General features: G+C 43.9%; 2 protein-coding genes across 2 annotated transcripts in view; one reads left to right on the top strand and one right to left on the bottom strand.

Moving 5' to 3' along the window:
- MTOR (mechanistic target of rapamycin kinase) overlaps positions 1-18,193 on the bottom strand; it is a 131,130-nt gene that overhangs the window by 59,416 nt on the left and 53,521 nt on the right. The gene's annotated exons all lie outside the window — the stretch shown is intronic.
- ANGPTL7 (angiopoietin like 7) lies at positions 10,440-16,274 on the top strand. The gene is made up of 5 exons (XM_045546144.1): positions 10,440-11,098; positions 13,201-13,301; positions 13,883-14,077; positions 14,762-14,960; positions 15,185-16,274. The coding sequence occupies exons 1-5, from the start codon at positions 10,729-10,731 to the stop codon at positions 15,352-15,354; spliced, it is 1,035 nt and encodes a 344-aa protein (XP_045402100.1). The 5' UTR covers positions 10,440-10,728; the 3' UTR covers positions 15,355-16,274.

Raw genomic sequence — 18,193 nt, 5'->3', positions numbered from 1 at the left:
TCATTTTCATTCATTCCCCACCCTCCCCCCAAGATTTAATTTTTATTAAAGAGGGCTAAGTTGGAGAGCTTGAAACTGGAAAAATTCTTGGCAATTGAGGAAAATACTTTCTAGAGTTGAGCAGAATTAATGAATTGCCTCCCTGCTTTCATATACCAAACAGCACACCATTTCACCAAGCACCTTTTCTCCCCACTATCTGAAAACCTCCTTCACAGGCAGGGCAGGAGTGTGGGCTGAGTGAGGGGCTGGGGTGTGGAGGAGCGAGAGCTCCGTGGCAGGCTCTCCCTCCGTGCTGTTCAGGGAGGAGCAGGAGACTGACTGAATGGGTGGCCATTAACCGCTCCAGGTCTTCATGCCATCCACAGCAAAGCAAGCCAGATGTCGCTGCTGCCACCTGAGGAGAAACCTGGAGAATTCTGCTGTCTCCAGAAGGGTTTCCTAAGTCACTGTTCCACAGGCTTCTGGAGTGATATCAAATCCACAGTAATTTCACTTGGTTATTCCTCCTCCTATGGCCCATTTGGTGATCGCCCTTACCTCTCAGCCTTGGTGCCCTGTGACCCCAGGCTATTCAGAGAAAAGTGATGCAAGACTCTTCCACACAAAGCCTGAACCCAAATGAGGAGCATCTGCATTCACATCTGGGGGATCGCTCAGGCTTCCCTACTGCTCCCATCAGGAATTTATGAGAACATTACTCGCTGCTTCCCAAATGGCTCTGGGCCTTCTTTCTCCTGTCTATTTCTAGTGCAGACCACAGTCTGCGTTTCATTTGATTCTCTGTCAAGTGAGAATTCTCTGAATTCCCTTGGCGCCAGGCTGGTGACAGATGCACCACAGCTGATGGGACCGAGGCAGGTATGACTGAGGAGTCCTGACCAGCCGCGATGAGACCGCACTGGACACTGCTTGGGTCCTTACCACTGCAGCAAGCAGTTCTTGTTTCTTTACAGAGTAGTAACTGCTTCAGATCCTCCCCTGTCACTTCTCCCAGCACTGAGGCTTAGCTCTGTGCCAATGTATGATTAAAATCCCAATAGTCTGATTCCCTTCCAGGGCCGGGAAGATCTGGGGCTGGCTGAGCCCTGATGTCTTTATCTATCTTGGGAGTCTGGGAACAGAATGGTCTGGGGAGCTCAAGGATGAATAGATGTGAAAGGAGAGCAGTGCGGATGCAGGCAAAATGAGAACATCTGAAAAGTGACATGGCTGGAAATCTGGGTAGGGCTGCTGGAATGCAGGCAAGAGGGAAAGTGAAGGCAGACTGGGAAGTCTTAGAGTAACCCAACTTAAAGCCAGAGCCAGGTGGTGAACACTTAGGAAACTTAAGAAAAATAACTTTACTCCTTTTCAATATATTAAGAAAGAAGGCTGGGCCCATTTTAAGGTTTCAAAGCTGGGACATTTGGTGTCCTTAGTGCTCTCAGAGACCTAAGGCACCAAGATAAAAAAAGGTTTGGTGCAAGAGAAGGGGCCAGCTTTGGACAGTCAAAATATGTTCCTGATCTCTCAGTCCCAGAGTGGCCTAAGAATAATGACTTCTTACTATGTCTTCATCCCTTCCTTTCTCTGGTCACACTTTAAATGGTATATCTGTCATAATATCTAGAGGATATGCTAAATCCATATGTGAGAAAGTATGAGCCTTTAACAATAAATTAAAGGGTAGAATGTTACCAGTTGTTTAGGAAGGGGGACGGGAAAATCCTATCTTTTCAAGATCGATGGGGGAAAGTATAACTTTTGATTAAGAAAAATTGGGGAAAGGGAAGCTGACTATAATATAATCATCTTTCCCAAATATCTTCACCTGTGCCCATGCTTTACAAATGAATACATATTTTATTTTATACATAGTGGTACATACAATTTTGTACCCTGCCTTTTCATGTAACATAGGCATTTCCCACTTCATCCAGAGTCTTCATAATTAATGGCTGCATAACAGTTTCATCCCATGGAGAGATCCCATGGCTGGTTGAAAGCAGTGTTTGTTAAATACCAGGCCACCACAAGTGCTGCCTGAGGGCTCACATTCAGTGTCTTCTGGGATCACTAAGTGACCTGTCCTGCAGAAGCTTACAAAGTCGGCTCTGGGGCTCACGGTGCCCACCCCCAGAGGCGAATGCTACCAGTTACTGGCTGGTGAGCTGCCCATGTGACTCATCTCCAGGCTTCTCCTGGCTGGATGTGGGGCCCAGGTGCCCTAACACAATTTAGTGTGAGGCACAGAGAGGTACACAACCCCGGAGTGTCAAAGCACACGGTTTGTGCCGGCTGGGTTTCCAGCTGAGGGGCCTGCCAGAGGCATGTTGTAAAAATGATGAATGGCTGTCACATTTCCAAGGCTCTGGCTGATTTAGGGAGGTACTGGCAGGCACATGGCTCCCAGCATGTGAGCCAGTTAATTACTTCCAACTTTATCTTTCTTGTCAACACTTCTTGACAAATTGGCCATTATCTTTTTATTCTACAACAATGAGCACTGCTCCTTTTCTGGTGATGCCTGGAGGTTCTTCTTCCCCTACCTGCTTCTTCATATCCAGAGAGAAATGAAGAACTCCGAGAGAGACCATTAGGAAGCAGCAGCAGTGAGGAAAAGGACAGGGAAAAGGAACAAAAGGGGTGGGCTCGCAGATTGACTCCAAAGGAGAGTTGATATTTTGAGTAACATCTTGATTTCTTGGCTTCTGAATATTCAAAAGCTGACTCAAGTTTATAATGTGGACAAAGTTGGGAAACAAAAATTAAATGAGCTGGCACCTAGTAATCTGGCAGCTTCTAACTCTCCACATTTAATTGTATAAGCAGATGTGAGCTGGCCTTCCTCTCTATAAAAGGAGTTGGGCCCCACTGTGGGAATACTGATGCCCATTCTGGGATCAGAGAAGAGAAAAAAATATGACTACTTTCTTATTAAGGAAAACCTTACAGAAGACAACTGTGCATGCTATAATTGGATTACCAAGATTCACAGCCAGTGAAATGTCCAAAAGAATTTGGAGAGACCATGGGGTCCAGACTGATACATCCCATCATTACTGGGATGGGCTGTCAGAGGCAGCCATGAGGCAGAACCCAGCACCTGCTGTATTTCATCAGTTCTAAGAAACACATTTTTTCACACCTTAACATCTTTGAAATCAGGATGTAGCATACGACTCAAGGTTTCAGAGGACCATGACATGGTTTAATTGCCAGTGGTTTCTTTCCCCCCCACAGTGTACATAAAAATCAGAAGCAGCTTCCCCAACTCACGGTAAGAGCAGTCCCATTAAATCTCCAGGTATTCCTGAAGGTAAGCTAGGTGACGTGGAAGAGTGGCAGTTTGCCACTGATATACGGTCAGCTTCTCCCCTTAGAAAGGTCTTGTGTTGCAATAAAAGCCCCTCTGTCCTTTTGGCCAGCTTCAAGAGAAACCTCAGAACTCTGCTCTTCTGATGGTTCATTGCTGATGGCCGGCTTTCTGCACTGAAGGACCTTCCTTGGGGTTTGTAAGATGCTCTACAAAGGCAAGCTGTTATTCACTGACCCTATGGGAAGTCTTCAGAGCAGCCAGAAGTAAATTTACACTCTACTGATGATTGGTGACACGCTTGACCTCTTAGGGCATTTTAAAAATGAATCTAAAGAGCATTTTTTTTTTTTTTAAAGATGGAGCTAGAGAGAAAGATACAATCTGTGCTCATGCTTTTCCAAAACAAGGGTTTCCTCTGTTCTCCCGCTCTTTGCCACATGGAACTTTTCTACAAGGGGTACAGATTCCTAGAGGCACACAGGCCCTTTTGAAGTCAGCACGAACCCAGAGGTTTGGAATGTGTTTTGCTGGGAGTAAAACCTCACCTCTCTGGACTGAGTGCTTTTTCTTCCAGTAGAGGTACGGGAAAAGAACAGGACTGCATACCTTTTCTAAAAGCCAGGAAACAACTGTAAAAGCAGGACTCATACTTCCAAGTGGCACAATAATGACACCTTGGAAACATGTGTTTAGAATTAAGACATAGAGTGAGTTTTGTTTGCCCATCTAGCCCCTCGCCTGTAGATTGTAAAACCCAGTCACCCTTGCCATTAATTGGTTGCTCAGGCACAACTGGCACAAATTTTCTAACATTCTTAAAGAATTACAGGCCTGTTTTCCAGCTTGTGGTGCCTAAGTCAGGGTGGAGGCAGTCTAGCCTGAAGAGAAGCTCTGTAATTCACACGGCAGCTTGGGGTATGGACCTGTGATCTTGTCCTGCAACCCCTGACAAGGTCTTGTCTCCAGATAAGAGTGATTTATTGAAATTACAGTGTAATGGACATTTGATTCCCCTTTGGGGTCAGACAAGATTTGTTAGGTTCCTGGATAAAATACGGGGAGTATAGCTGCCCAGAAATAAGGCTGTTTTTATGGGGGCATCTTCCTTTCTTCATTCTGTCTTCAATATTAGCTGCTGCAGGTGGCCCCTCAGGCCAATGCAGGCTGAAGTAATAAGATGTGCCATCTACACAGGCTTTGGAATAAACAAGAGTGGGATAAAATCCGACCCCAAATGCTCTGTGGTCCTCACTGATCTTCATAAGTAAGGAAAGAGGAGTGAGACACAGACCAGTGGGATATGAAGTGATTATACAATAAGGATGCTACCTCAATTTATTGATTAAAAAAAGAAGGTTGAAACAAAGGACCTCAACCCTTCCAGTTCTCACTTTCTTTGACACTATGACTAAGACCTAAAGAAGAAAAATGGACTTAAAGTAGGAGAGAATGTGATGCCCTACAGTGAAGACCTTACTTACTATGATAAAATACTAGAAATGTCCATGGAGACAGCCTATATGTCTCCATAATAGATATTTAGTGGGAAGAGACACTTCTGTTTGGAATTCATTCTTTTGTTCAACAAGTTCCAATTAAGTATCTCTTTTGTCTTAGGCTTTGTGCTAAATGCTAGATGCCACAGTTACTGTGGTAAATAAGACAGACAAGGTCTCTGCCTTCACACGGCTTACAGGTTAGGGAAGTAGATACACAAAAAAAGACCAAACTGAAATAAGTGCTGTGGAAGACAACAGAGAGTGCTCAGAGAAAAACACGGAGGACTTATTTTAGATTAGGGTAGTCAGGAAAGACTTTTTGGATGAGATGACAATTGCATACTAAATAATACTTACTATAATATCTGCTGGACATTAACTACATGTCAGACTAGTTCAAGTGTTTTACGTGCATCACCTATTTTTAAACAAAATTCCTAATTCAAATATAACATATATAGGAAAATATTCACCTAATTGTACAGCTTAATGAATTATCATAGTGTGAAGACAACTTTGTAACTACACCCAGACCAAAAAACAGAACACAACACCCTACCAGTAGCCCAGAAACCCCTTCTCAATCACTGCTCCCCTCCTCTTCCCCAGAGTTAACCAGTACTCTGACTTCTAATACAGTCGATTAGTTTAGTCAGTTTCTGAACTTTACATAAGCACTCAACATTATGTTTGTGAGATGCATACATGTTGTTGCACGTCCTGGTAGTTTTTTCTTTCTATTGCTGAATGGTATTTTGCTCTATGAATACACTACCATTTATCTTATTGTTGAGGACTGTTTTTGGATTATTTCCAGGGTTTGGCTATTATGAGTGGTGGTACCAGAAACATTCTTGTCTGTACCCTTTGGAGCACATGTGCTCACATTTCTATTGGTAAATACCTAGAAGTAGAATTGCTGGGTTATAGCTTTATAAGATACTGACAAATTGTTCACCAAAGTGGTTTTACCAATTTACATTTATATCAATAGGATATGAAAACCCCAATTGCTCCACATCTCTCTCAACATTTGGTATTTTTAGTTTTCCATATCAGCCCTTCTGGTTGGTGTGTCGAGGAATTTTATCATGGTTTTACTTTGAATTTCCATAATGACTAATGAGATGGGGTAGCTTTTTGTGTGTTTATAGGTCTTTTGGATATACTCTTTTGTGAACTAAGTGCTTATGCACATCTTTTGCCAATCTTTTAATTGGCCTACCTTCCCCCGCTAGCCCCCGCCTTTTTTTTTTGAGATAGATTCTTACTCTGTTGCCCAGGCTAGAACACCGTGGCATCAGCCTAGCTGACGGCAACCTCAGACTCCTGGGCTCAAGGGATCCTTCGGCCCCAGCCCCCAAGTAGCTGGGACTACAGGCACGTGCCACCATACCCACCTAATTTTTTTTTATTTTTAGTAGAGATGGGGTCTTACTGTGTTGCTCAGGCTGATCTCGAACTCCTGAGCTCAAGTGATCCTCCTGCCTTGGCCTCCCAGAGTGCTAGGATTACAGGTGTGAGCCACCACGCCCAGCCTGTTTCTGGACATTTAATTCTGCTCCATTTGTCTATCCTTGTGCCAATACTATACTGCCTTAATTATTTACTGTAGCTTTATGATAAATCTTGATTATCTAGTAGAACTCATCCAAATTTATTTTCCTTATCCAAAAATGCCTTAGCTGTTCTTAACCTTTTGCTTAATTTAATTTTTCTCACAAAAATCCTGTGAGGTGAGGTAGCTTTGATTTTTATCTCCATTTCACAGATTGATAGACTCAGAAGTTAAGTAATTTGCCCATGGTCATATAGCTATCAAGTGCTGGGGAAGAATTACAATCCAGACTAGTCTGACTCTAGATCTAAGTACACCTAAATGCTTCATGTATTGCCTCCTTAATCCTAAAGCCAAATGATCCCGTCAGGGTATTTAATATGAATACATTACAATTTTAAGAAATTCTCATGTTCAGAATCACCCATTTCCAGTTAAAAGTCTTGTTTGGCAATTACACAAAGCCATTCTTCTGGTAAGACTCAGAAAAACAAAGCAACAAGAGAGAAAATCCTCTTGGATTCCTTCCCCAGCCACGCGTCTGCAGAGGATCAGTTACGCTCCTCACCTGGGATCGTGAGGTCTCCCATGGCTCCCCCTCCACCTCTGCAGCTTCAGCTCCTGCCACCACTCCTCTCTCCTTGACCCTCAGGCCACACTGACTACTTACCTTCTGCTACTAGGCCAAGGTCTTTCACATGGCTGCGCCTTTGCCCAGCATGTCCTCTTCCATTCCTGGCCACTTCCTCCCTTTTCTTTAAAAACTGGGTATCACTTCCCTTGGGAGACCCTCCAGAGTATCATCTGGGCTGGGTCCTCCTGTCCTTTGTGCCCCTCATCCTAGAGTCTCAGGATGTGCCCCTCATCTAGAGTTCAGATGTCCGTCTCTCCAACTAGACTGCAAGACTCTGGGTCAGCATTATCACCAGATTCTGCAACTTGAATGGTGGCTAACAGAGCAAGTATTTCTGCAAAGTCCTGAGAGAAATCAGAGAGACTTTTTTTCCTCTGTGCTATAATTAAATAACGGGCTCTAAGAGGAGGCCTGAGAGAAATGATTTCTAGTAGGCCCATGACACATTCTTTGGTAGAAATCACAAATTAGAAAGCTTAGGGAAAAGATGAAAACACCTCTGGGATGGACTTGGCCTTTCAGCCGAGATAGACGTGGGGCCGAGTGATAGAAAGGCCATTCAATGGCTCTATATGTCAGCAGGCTGTGACTCACGCAAAGACTGCACAAGGAGTAAAATACTCATATGAAGTACACAATTAAACTAACAACAAGGCAGCTTCTCCTGAGATGTATTCATTCCAAAGCTGAGCGTTTGGCACTGAGGGTACTGCTTCTCTCTCACCAGCTTTCAAAGTGATGGCTGAAGGGCAGGCAGAGTTGGGAATACACTAGAAAAGGAGGAGCAGTCTGGCCAATAAGGACATTTTCAAGACAATGAGACCTGCCACTCCTATGTGTGTAGACAGAGACACCACCCCAGGCCCTCCCTGGCTCTATGACCCCAGGACTGCTCTCATGTGTCCAGTCCTTGGTGCCAGCCTGAGGCAGTACAGCCCTGAGAACTTCCAGTAAAAGCTCAATGGTTTTTCCCATTAAGAGCATAAGCTTTATTTTCATAAATTTTTTTCCCAGGAACACCAAGCTGGTCCTCTCTCACCACTAGCAAAATGGAGAAAAGGAAAAACTGAATGGTATCCAATCCTGGTCTTCCATATTTTCTCAGTGAATTCCAATTTTTATGGTCACTGGATTAAAACCCTCTCAGAAGAGAGCAAGTCATTTCAGTTCTCCACATTCTCCATGGTTTTCTCTACTGACTTAGCTATGCTCAAAACAAGGGCTTACTTTTCCTTCTTTAAGAAATTCAGAATCTAGGACATCATAGGATTGTAGATATTTTGGAAAACAGATAATCTTTTGGCATGGAAAATATCCTTAATTAGCTATTTTATTTTAAATTGGGGGGGTTTATTGACATTTGGGCAGCTTAGGCAATTAAAGAAAATCTTCAAAGAAAAGCTTCTGTCTCCAAGTTATGCCTTATGTTAGAAACAAGTTTCCAGAAAAGAAATGTCAGAGACCAGGCATTCATACTAAAAGCTAGATGCTTCCGATCCAAACTTATGAAACCCCCTCCAACCTTTGCTAAAAGGGATTGCAACATGAAGTGCAAATACGAATGACTGATTCATTTTCTGCCCAGATAGGAAAATCGATTTGTAACATTTTCCTGTTTGGGTGAGAGAGAAGCGGTTATTGGGAAGAATAAACAAAAGCCGGCTGGGACTCCATAGAGCTCAGCTGTTCCTTTATACTTTCTCTCCCGCACTGCTGCACGCGAGTTCCGAGGCAGCGGGGTCACAGGGCATGCTACATACGATTTCATGGTGCAGAGCACTTCTGTGGCACATGGTTTAAGTTCAGTGTCATTTCATGCCCAGGAGATTACCTTGAAGATCTCCACGGAGTTTAGCAGGCCTTGTAGGATGCTAACAATTGGGGCCAGGTTCTCAGCGAAATGAACTCCATGGAGTTAAGGGTGTGGTGCCCAACTGGGCTAGATATTTGCAAAAAGAGAGCAGGGACTGGCAGACAGTGCCAATTCGAAACAGAATCTTTTGAGCAGAATAACGAGTTGCTGTTAGGGTGTCAGCAACATCCTCACTCCTTAGCAGGCAAAGGAGACTAGAGATTTGAGAAAATAAACTATGATCCACCTGATCCCCTACTGCTTTTCGATTTAGAGAAAAAAAAAATTGTTTGGTAACTCCAGCTGCCTGAACAGAAATTACTTTCTGAGGAGCTAGAAGCCCTGACTGGAAAAGAGCTCTGGGGGATTATGGCCTGGAAGGAGAGCTGTCAGGCGTCAGGCTTATGTGGGAAGGACCTGCACCAAATAGCTACCGTACAAGTGACTGCTTTAGTGGCTCCATAACATGGAAACAGCAATTGCATATTCTAAAGACAGAGTTACTGTTTAAGGACAGAGGGACCTTTGTATACATTCTTAGTGAAAAGCTTATTTTAAGGATATTTGCTGAAATTCCATGTTTTTTACATTTGTTTTTAAAAGAGCAGTGTTCTTTACATACTACACAAAAAATTGCAATATTCATGTTGTTCAGATACAAAGTCATATATACATGGAGAATAATTTCAAATTGCAAACCATACCATAAAGAAAGAAGGAAATGGGACTCTAGATATGGATTTATTAGGTGATAGGGATTCTTTTCTTTATATTTTAATATATTTTCCAAGTTTGGAACCATTGGCCAAGGATGAGGCTGTTCTCTGTTCTGCCTAAAAACTAACAGAAGTGTGGGTGACCAATCCCAGAACGATGCCTGGCACTGCTAAGTTTTCATGTCTGCTATAATCTTCCAACACGTCCTTGCAAAATAACAAATGTGAGATGCTGATATTGGCCCTCTCTTTGGTGAAGGAGAAGGTATGTAAAAAGAAAGACAACTGTGCAAACCCTGTGGATATAAACTACAAAGTCTTTTTTGACTTCCTAAGAGATTTACTCTATCCTAGTATTTCTAGAACTTCTCTAAGTTGGAAAATTTCAAATGTGAGATAGTCAGATCCAGGTTGAGTAAGGATTCTGTAAAAACACTGAATGATGACAGAGAAAGGAATAACCAGCCTAGCTAAAAGCACATTCAGCAGGGTGCCAAAATATACCAGATCCTCGTATAAGCAGCACGGATCACATTAACAGGCCTTCCCGGGTGAGTACAGAGTCTTAGTCCCATCTCTTTCACCTACCTTACCCTCACCCCATGGTTATATAACCTTTAGAATGGAATTTGGAAATTCCTCTGACTCTGCCCTGCTTGCTGATAGAGCTGAGCTTGTGGCTGGCAGGGGCATAATCTAACAGGCAAAACTGGAAACACACAAATTCACAGCCCTCTTGTCTCAGCCCAGAGACTGTGCAGGCAAGGAAAGAAAGACTCGCCCATCTCCCTCCTCCCCTCCTCTGGCCTAAGTTTACGCTGACTTCACCCAACAGGCACCTGACCCTCCCAGATGAGCTGGGAGGGGCTAAAGCCCTGTGCGGCCATGGTAGGGGTGGAGGTGCAGGCAGCAAATGATATTTAAGATGCTGACTTGTAGAGCATTCAGGCTTGGGAAGGAAAACCATAGGATATCCATTAAGCTTCACTTTCAGAAACTCAACCTTTGAGAAAGGCTAAGAAAGAGCCAGGAAAGAAAGAAAACAACAAAGTAGTGAGACCATCAGAGTGAAAGTGTAAGGTCAGAGTTTGCTGCAGCTTTGCAGACCTCAGCTGGGCATATCCAGATTCCCCCGAAGGAAGATCCTTCCTCACCCACGCCTACAAAAATGCTGAAAAAGACTTTTTCAGCTGTGACCTGGCTCTGCATTTTCATCGTGGCCTTTGTCAGCCACCCAGTGTGGCTGCAGAAGCCCCTTAAGCGTAAGACACCTGCACAGCTCAAAGTGGCCGCCTGCTGTGAGGAGGTGAAGGAGCTCAAGGCCCAAGTCGCCAACCTGAGCAGTCTGCTGAGTGAACTGAGCAAGAAGCAGGAGCAGGACTGGGTCAGTGTGGTCATGCAGGTGATGGAACTGGAGGGCAACACCAAGCGTATGGAGTCGCGGCTCACAGACGCTGAGAGCAAGTACTCCGAAATCAACAACCAGATCGACATCATGCAGCTGCAGGCAGCGCAGACTGTTACTCAGACCTCAGCAGGTAAGGAGAACATCCTCACCTCCTCCCCCATCAAACAGCCAGTGTCTCACCATCTACAGCACTGCTTCTAGATAATCTGATTATCAGAACCATGGGGGTTCTTTTGGGATATAATTTTCCTTTAGTAAAGGCTCATGAAGTATTTCTTTTGATTTCAAATGTTCTATAAATTTACCCAGTACCTTCACAGGTCTCTTTTATTCATATAATGTTCCAGCAAATTAAGAACATAACTCTTCTCATTGGCTCAGAATTAAGTGTAGAAACACTGCCCATAGCCACTTGAGGAATCCCTTTGTGTTCAAGAAACAACAGGCTCCTCAAAATTCCTCAATTCTGGTATTTCTATTTTTTCCCATGGTCTCAAAATTCTCTACAATAATACAAGAAACAAGTAAATGCAATGCTGAAATACGGACTTTTAATAGGCCAAAAATAAGATGCATTTAATGTTTTCTTTTGCAAAATAACTTTTAGTTTCTGGTTAGCTTGGCTCAGATGGGCCACTGTAAATTTATTGTTTAGAGATAAATTTGGATTTCTGAAATTATCAGGAAAATACTAGTTGTAAGGAGAATATCCTATAGAGATGTCACTTCTTACTGATATAAAAACCGTTGGTCTCAATATAAACCAAGTCAAGCACAAAGACATGATTAGCCAGCCTCTAATGAGTAAGTCATTGGTTACCTTCAGTTCAAATTAAAAAGAAATATTAACATGAAACTAAGCTTGAAAATTCTGTTATCTAAACCAATGTGTATAAACTACTAAGCATGGACTTCCTGACCCTCAGTTTGGGATTAGAAAGGTATTCTCAGGCCATTTTCCAGACAAGTGAGTCCTGATTTGTTCTGTGAGATGAAACCAGACATGCGGAAGGCCAGGCCAGACAGAGGAATCTGACCGTGCCACTTCCTGCTCACCCAAACACAGAGCTTCCTTACCACCCAGCAGGGAGTTTTTTGGGGGTCAAGGGCAGCCCTCCTGATGGGCTCTTACTCTTCTTGCCCAGGACATCATTCCTTACCTTTCTTCTCTATGACCAGGGGTGGGTCACCTTTATATTCTATAAGTAGGTAGTCCCTTGAAGAAAGCAGTAAGTTGATTCTTTCACCAGTAACAGGAAGTGAAGAACTCTGCCGGCAAAGGCACATGTACCCCATCTTCCCTCCCCTCAAATACTCTGCAAGGGAACCAAGGCAACTTCCATGGCAGCAGTGTTACCATCTGCCATCTTTGTGCTCTTTAAAGTCCCAGAGCAGTGCTCACTAAGAAAAGCATCCCAAGCCCTGGAGGGCAGGAAGCCTCTCTTAGACAGTAAGGGCCCTACTCTCTGAATCCTATCAGAAAAGGGTGTCTCTTCCGCAGCACCCTTTGATATTTAGAACAAGGAGACAAAACCCTGCATAAAGCAGGGGCCCCAAGGGCAGCCAAGGAAGCATTTAAATCAGCCCCAGAGTGAAAATCTGCCTATCTGATGCTCTCAACTCCTTGTTTTACTAAGACTTCCAGGGGAAGGCCTCAAACAGTTCTTCATGGTGTTTTTGTTTTCATTTGAGGATTTAGCATTGTTAGATTCAGGGGGGAAAGATAAGACTGTAAACTCTATATCCCTTAAGTAGGGTCCTAGTAGGCAATGGCCACTACAGCTGAAAAACAATGAAAACAAACCAACCAGAAATCAACAGAACCAGACTCAATGAGATGCTCATGACTTACTTTGTAATAGAAGTGGCTAAGAAGTCTGAATCTATTCAACCAGAGTATCTGTATGTAGCCCTCACACATTGTAACATTTATAGAATGCATGGCCTAGAATCCTCACAGGATAATTTATCTTGGAGTCAACCCTGAAACCACCTGTCTGAATGTTGCGCTGCTTCCCCGTCCCTCTGCCTCACCACCAGTGGATCCAAAACATGCTCCCTCTCCATCTCTTGATGTCCACCTCTCCCAAATCCAGACACTGCTGGGTAACACCATGGGGATCTCATGGTAGAAATGAAATCTCAGTTTTTAAACATTCAGTTCAGATGGAGCAGGAACGCCCTGCCAGCCACAGAGCCAGATGGTCACCCCGCGGTGTGCTCCTTTTGCAGATGCCATCTATGACTGCTCTTCCCTGTACCAGAAGAACTACCGCATCTCTGGAGTGTACAAGCTTCCTCCTGATGACTTCCTGGGCAGCCCGGAGCTAGAGGTGAGGTCATTGTAGCCACTGCCCATGTCCTACCACCTGTCCTCCACCCCCTCAGAGGGATGGCAACAACAGAGCCATTCATAGTCTAAAAGGGAAATTCAAAACAGAAGCAAACACATCAAATACCAGAGAGCTTTGGAAACATAGTCAAATTATGTCTTCCCTCCTCAAAATCCAGGCATCTGTTTAGCCTCTTCAAATCAATATCAGCCAAACAACAAGCCTGCTAACATAGGTTAGGTAAGTCTTATAACCATATTAACTAGTTTAATTCTCTTCTTTGGGGGAGGAGAAAAGAGAGAACATGAAGGAGGCATATCGAAAGTATCTAGATTTTTCCCTTTAAGCTATATATGCACTCATTTCCAGCCCCAATTTGGATTATTCTTTCTCAGCAAACTGCCACCCTGCCTCAGCTCACCAACACTGGGGCAGCATCGTTGCCGTAGTGAGCCAGTGTGACTATGCGAGTGCACACACTGCTGGCTCTGTGGGGACAGCAAACGGGCTGGGAAGCCTGCCCTCACATTCCTGCCTCCTGCCCCTATGTGTCCCTGACCAGAGCCTCCCCTCTGCTCCAGGTGTTCTGTGACATGGAGACTTCAGGCGGAGGCTGGACCATCATTCAGAGACGAAAGAGTGGCCTCGTTTCCTTCTACCGGGACTGGAAGCAGTACAAGCAGGGCTTTGGCAGCATCCGTGGGGACTTCTGGCTGGGGAACGAACACATCCACCGGCTCTCCAGACAGCCGACCCGGCTACGCGTGGAGATGGAGGTGAGCATGAGGCCTGGGGCTCCAGGACTGAACCAGGACCACCACACATGGCTGTGCATGACTCTGGGGGTGCCGTTCTTGTTATGATTCACTACAGATCTATGTATTTATTATGATGATTTTCTTGCAGGTTGTAGTACAGTTGAGGAAAAATAAAGTTTTTTCTATTTTTCACAAAAGTGGGGCTACAGGTGGCACAGGATGAGGCCAGATCCACGCCAGAGCAGAGCAAATCAACAGTCAGCTGGGCCAAAATACCACTGTCTTTGCTCTGGCCTGGGGCTTGATGTCCTTTAGGTGCTAACCTTATTGGTACTAGTTGCTGATCATTGTCGAAGGTCTTAAAGTTCTCACTACATCTTCACAGTACTATTATGACATCTCTGAGTGGAGTTCAGCAAAAAAACACATATCTATACCTTATAAACAAGGAAGTGAAGGGATACAGGAAGAGAGACTAATGAAGGCCATATGGTGAATCAGGACAGAAGTTTGAGCTAGCACCCTTGTTTTCTGATTCCCAGGCTAGTATGGTATACTAGAGGTAAACAAGTAATAGTCTTATTAGATTCACACCTATGAAAAGATGTTTGGCCACAGTCCTGTCGAGAGAGAAGAGGTGCAGGGAGGGAATGAAGTGAAACCTTGCTGGAGTTTCTCTAAGGCTCTGTTGCTCCCCAACAGGACTGGGAGGGCAACATGCGCTACGCTGAGTACAGCCACTTTGTTCTGGGCAATGAATTAAACAGCTACCGCCTCTTCCTGGGGAACTACAGTGGCAACGTGGGGAATGACGCCCTTTTCTATCATAATAATACAGCCTTCAGCACCAAGGACAAGGACAATGACAATTGCTTGGACAAGTGTGCACAGCTCCGCAAAGGTGAGATTTGGGGAGACAGGGAAGGATAAGTTCAGGTATAGGCCCACAATCACACTTGAGAAGAAACAGTGAATTTATAACTGTACAGTTGGTATCTGGCTTTGGTATTCTTTTTGATACTGGCTCTGTTTACCTGCTGTTCAAAAAACAACATTACGAATACCATCCATTTCCGAGGGGAGGACATACTCAGCTTACTAGCACCAATCTATTTCTTGTGCTAGGTGGATACTGGTACAACTGCTGCACAGATTCCAACCTCAACGGAGTGTACTACCGCCTGGGCGAGCACAGCAAGCACCTGGACGGCATCACCTGGTACGGCTGGCATGGATCTACCTACTCCCTCAAACGGGTGGAGATGAAAATCCGCCCAGAAGACTTCAAGCCCTAAAAGGAGGCTGCTGTGGAGCAGGCCTACAGAAATGGAGACAGATAGAGATGGGGCAAGGGCAGAGAAGGAGAGGAAGAGAGTGTTAGAAAGGGTAGGGATGGGAAATGGCCTATAATCTCCAATGAAAGAGTAAGTCTCTGAGCAGCACAGTAAAATCACATGTACCATGATGTTACAGTAAATGGGATGTAATATTTACACCCATTGGGTCCTGCCTCAGGGGGCTTGACTGAGTAGGCTCTCTCTGCCCATGACCCTAATAGAGCAATAGACTGGCTTGTCCACATGATTTGTCTTTGGAAAAAAAAAAAAAATTGTGAGATTGTTTTACCCGTTTTCTCTAAGGCTTAGGTTACATGAGGGCAAAAAACAAATAGATTTGCTGAACAGAACCAAGAGGCCTTGGGTGTTAGAGAAAGGAACAAAAGAGGGTGGTGGATAAGGCATATTTCTATTTTTAAATCCAGTGAAATTACCTTCAGTCTACACATTTCTTTTAAAACACAAAAACTGTTCGGCTGGAGGTGAGATGACCCAGGCTGGACTTGCTTACAGGAAACTCCAGGGCGCTGGGCCTTGCAGTCGGACTCTCTGCACCTCCCCTGTTCGCCGCAGTCAGGGGCAGCGCTGGAAGGCATGAGGCACCAACAGGGGGTGCACAGAGTCCCTCGTGGACATCTGCACAAAAATGCCTTAAAATAGTCACAGTCAATATATTTTTATTTACTTTGTAAGAAACAAGCTCAAGGAGCTTCCGTTTTTATCTTGTCTATAAAAAATGGTTGAAAAATGAAGGTAGATGGCGCTATGGTTAATAATGCACGCTGTATATAAGTATCTTGCTTTGTAAAAATAAAATATTATAGTTTTGTTTTAAATGTTCAAAGTTTCTTTTCTTTCTACAATAAACACTTTCAAAACTTGAGTATTTTCTTTTTTAGTTCTTACCATTACCATTTAGAACACAGTAAAAAGTTAAAGTAAAAAATTGGAGAGTAAGCAATAAGAAAGAGACTCCGAGTCTGTTTCAGTATTTGGGGAAACCGAGGGAGGAGCAGGAAACCAAAATGGAACAGATGAGGGTCAAAAAGGGCAGCAGCCACCGGGATGAGATCAGATCCTGGACCCCCTAACCAACCCCCATGGAGGCCACTGCCACTACTTGGTTTCAAAATACTTTGCAAATAAACACTCCTACTTTCTACTTAAACACATAGAGAGGAAAAATATCTTCAACCATAATGGGTGTCAATAATTTTGACCTTTAGGAAGTCATTTTTCCTTTCCAAAAAGAACCGTCCCCCTGAGCCAGTCAGTGCAAAGCAAGCCATTACACTTAGTATTTCTATTGCACCTACATACTTTGATTGCTGGGAACTTACTTCACCTTAAAAATAAGAACCTCAAAGATTTTCAAAGAAATAAAGTGTGAAGAACTACACTGGAGTAGTTTAGGGCTACTCATGGGACTTCAGGGCTTCTCCTGGGACAGACATCAAACAGAAACTTCCTCAAGCAGGCAGGAGCATCCAAGATGCTCAGCACCATACTGCTAGGAAAAGGAAGACAAAAATATCACGGACTTAAAAGGAGTGAAGAGAGGAAGATGCCTATGGCAGAAGTAGCTAATAATTTCCTATCTCATCTCCTGTATACCCCACAACTAAAACACCCTGAGGCTTTTAAGTCAACTTCTATGGTTTCCTTCATATTCTTAGAAGAAACTTCTCAGAGAGGGGGCAGAGGGAAAAGGAAGAGCAGCTGTTGAAGAATGCACAGAACATCCCCAACCACCTCACCTGCAGGGAAACTGATTCTGACAGTACCTACATTTCTGAAGCACCTGTACTGGTACAGACTGATGACAGATAGACACCGAGGATTCAGAGAGGAGAGCATAGCATGGTCTCTGACCTGAAAGAGGACAGAATCTTCAGGAACGAAAAGGAGAGCTCAGCATAGGTAAAGAAAGTTTTATTCTGACCAGATCCTTTATGACATGTGAGAAAAAGAGGTACCAAAAAGAAGAGTGCCATGCAAAAGAAATGGACAAATCTGGTGCAGTGGTTTGTGCCTGTAGTCCCAGCTATTCGGGAGGCTGAGGTGGGAGGATTGCTTGTGGCCTGGAGTTCAAGACCAGCCTGGGCAACACAGTGAGACTCCCTTCTCTTAACAAAAGAAACAGAAAAAAAAAAAAGAGGACAAGTTCAGCCTTACAGGCAGTTGTTAGCACTGCATGTCCAACTAGGGAGCACTGGGCCCTGTTCTGATTTTTAATTTTGCAGATGTTTCAATCGGAAAAACTTTTATAAAGGGGATTACATGTCAGGTGTTGGGCAATGAAAGTACCCAGCTTTGATGAGATCCTCTATCCTACTTAGGGTAGAGAAACAAAAGCAGGCCAGCTGACCTTACCCTAATGCTCTGGCCTAACCAAGTAAAAGCCCCACAGTTGCATATGTATGTTTCCTAATAATCAAATATCCACTTAATCCTCTGTCCCCCTAAGAAGCGATTATATTCACTGATACTCAGTGAGCTTTGAGTAGACAGGAGTAGTTTATACCATTTCAGTGCTAGCCCTGCCTTGGGGATTACACACGGGATTTAATTTGTCCTGGGGCACATAGGTAAAAGTCAACAGGTAGGACGACAGATTGAACCAGCAGTAAGAGAACAATACTGTCAGCAAAACACAGATTTTTAAAACAAAAACAAAAAATAGGAAAAAGATGTTTTTGTGCAGGGTTACCCTGATTGTTTCAAAAAGAATTTAAGGCAGTTGACTCAAATGTATAATAAGCAATAAGCACTAAAAAAGTAGACAAATTGGAGAAAG

The sequence above is a fragment of the Lemur catta genome, chromosome 3 (genome assembly GCF_020740605.2).
Source record: "Lemur catta isolate mLemCat1 chromosome 3, mLemCat1.pri, whole genome shotgun sequence".
In the NCBI taxonomy this organism is placed as follows: domain Eukaryota; kingdom Metazoa; phylum Chordata; class Mammalia; order Primates; family Lemuridae; genus Lemur; species Lemur catta.
The sequence above is the reverse complement of the archived record's forward strand: the minus strand, read 5'-3'. Positions and strand labels throughout refer to the sequence as shown.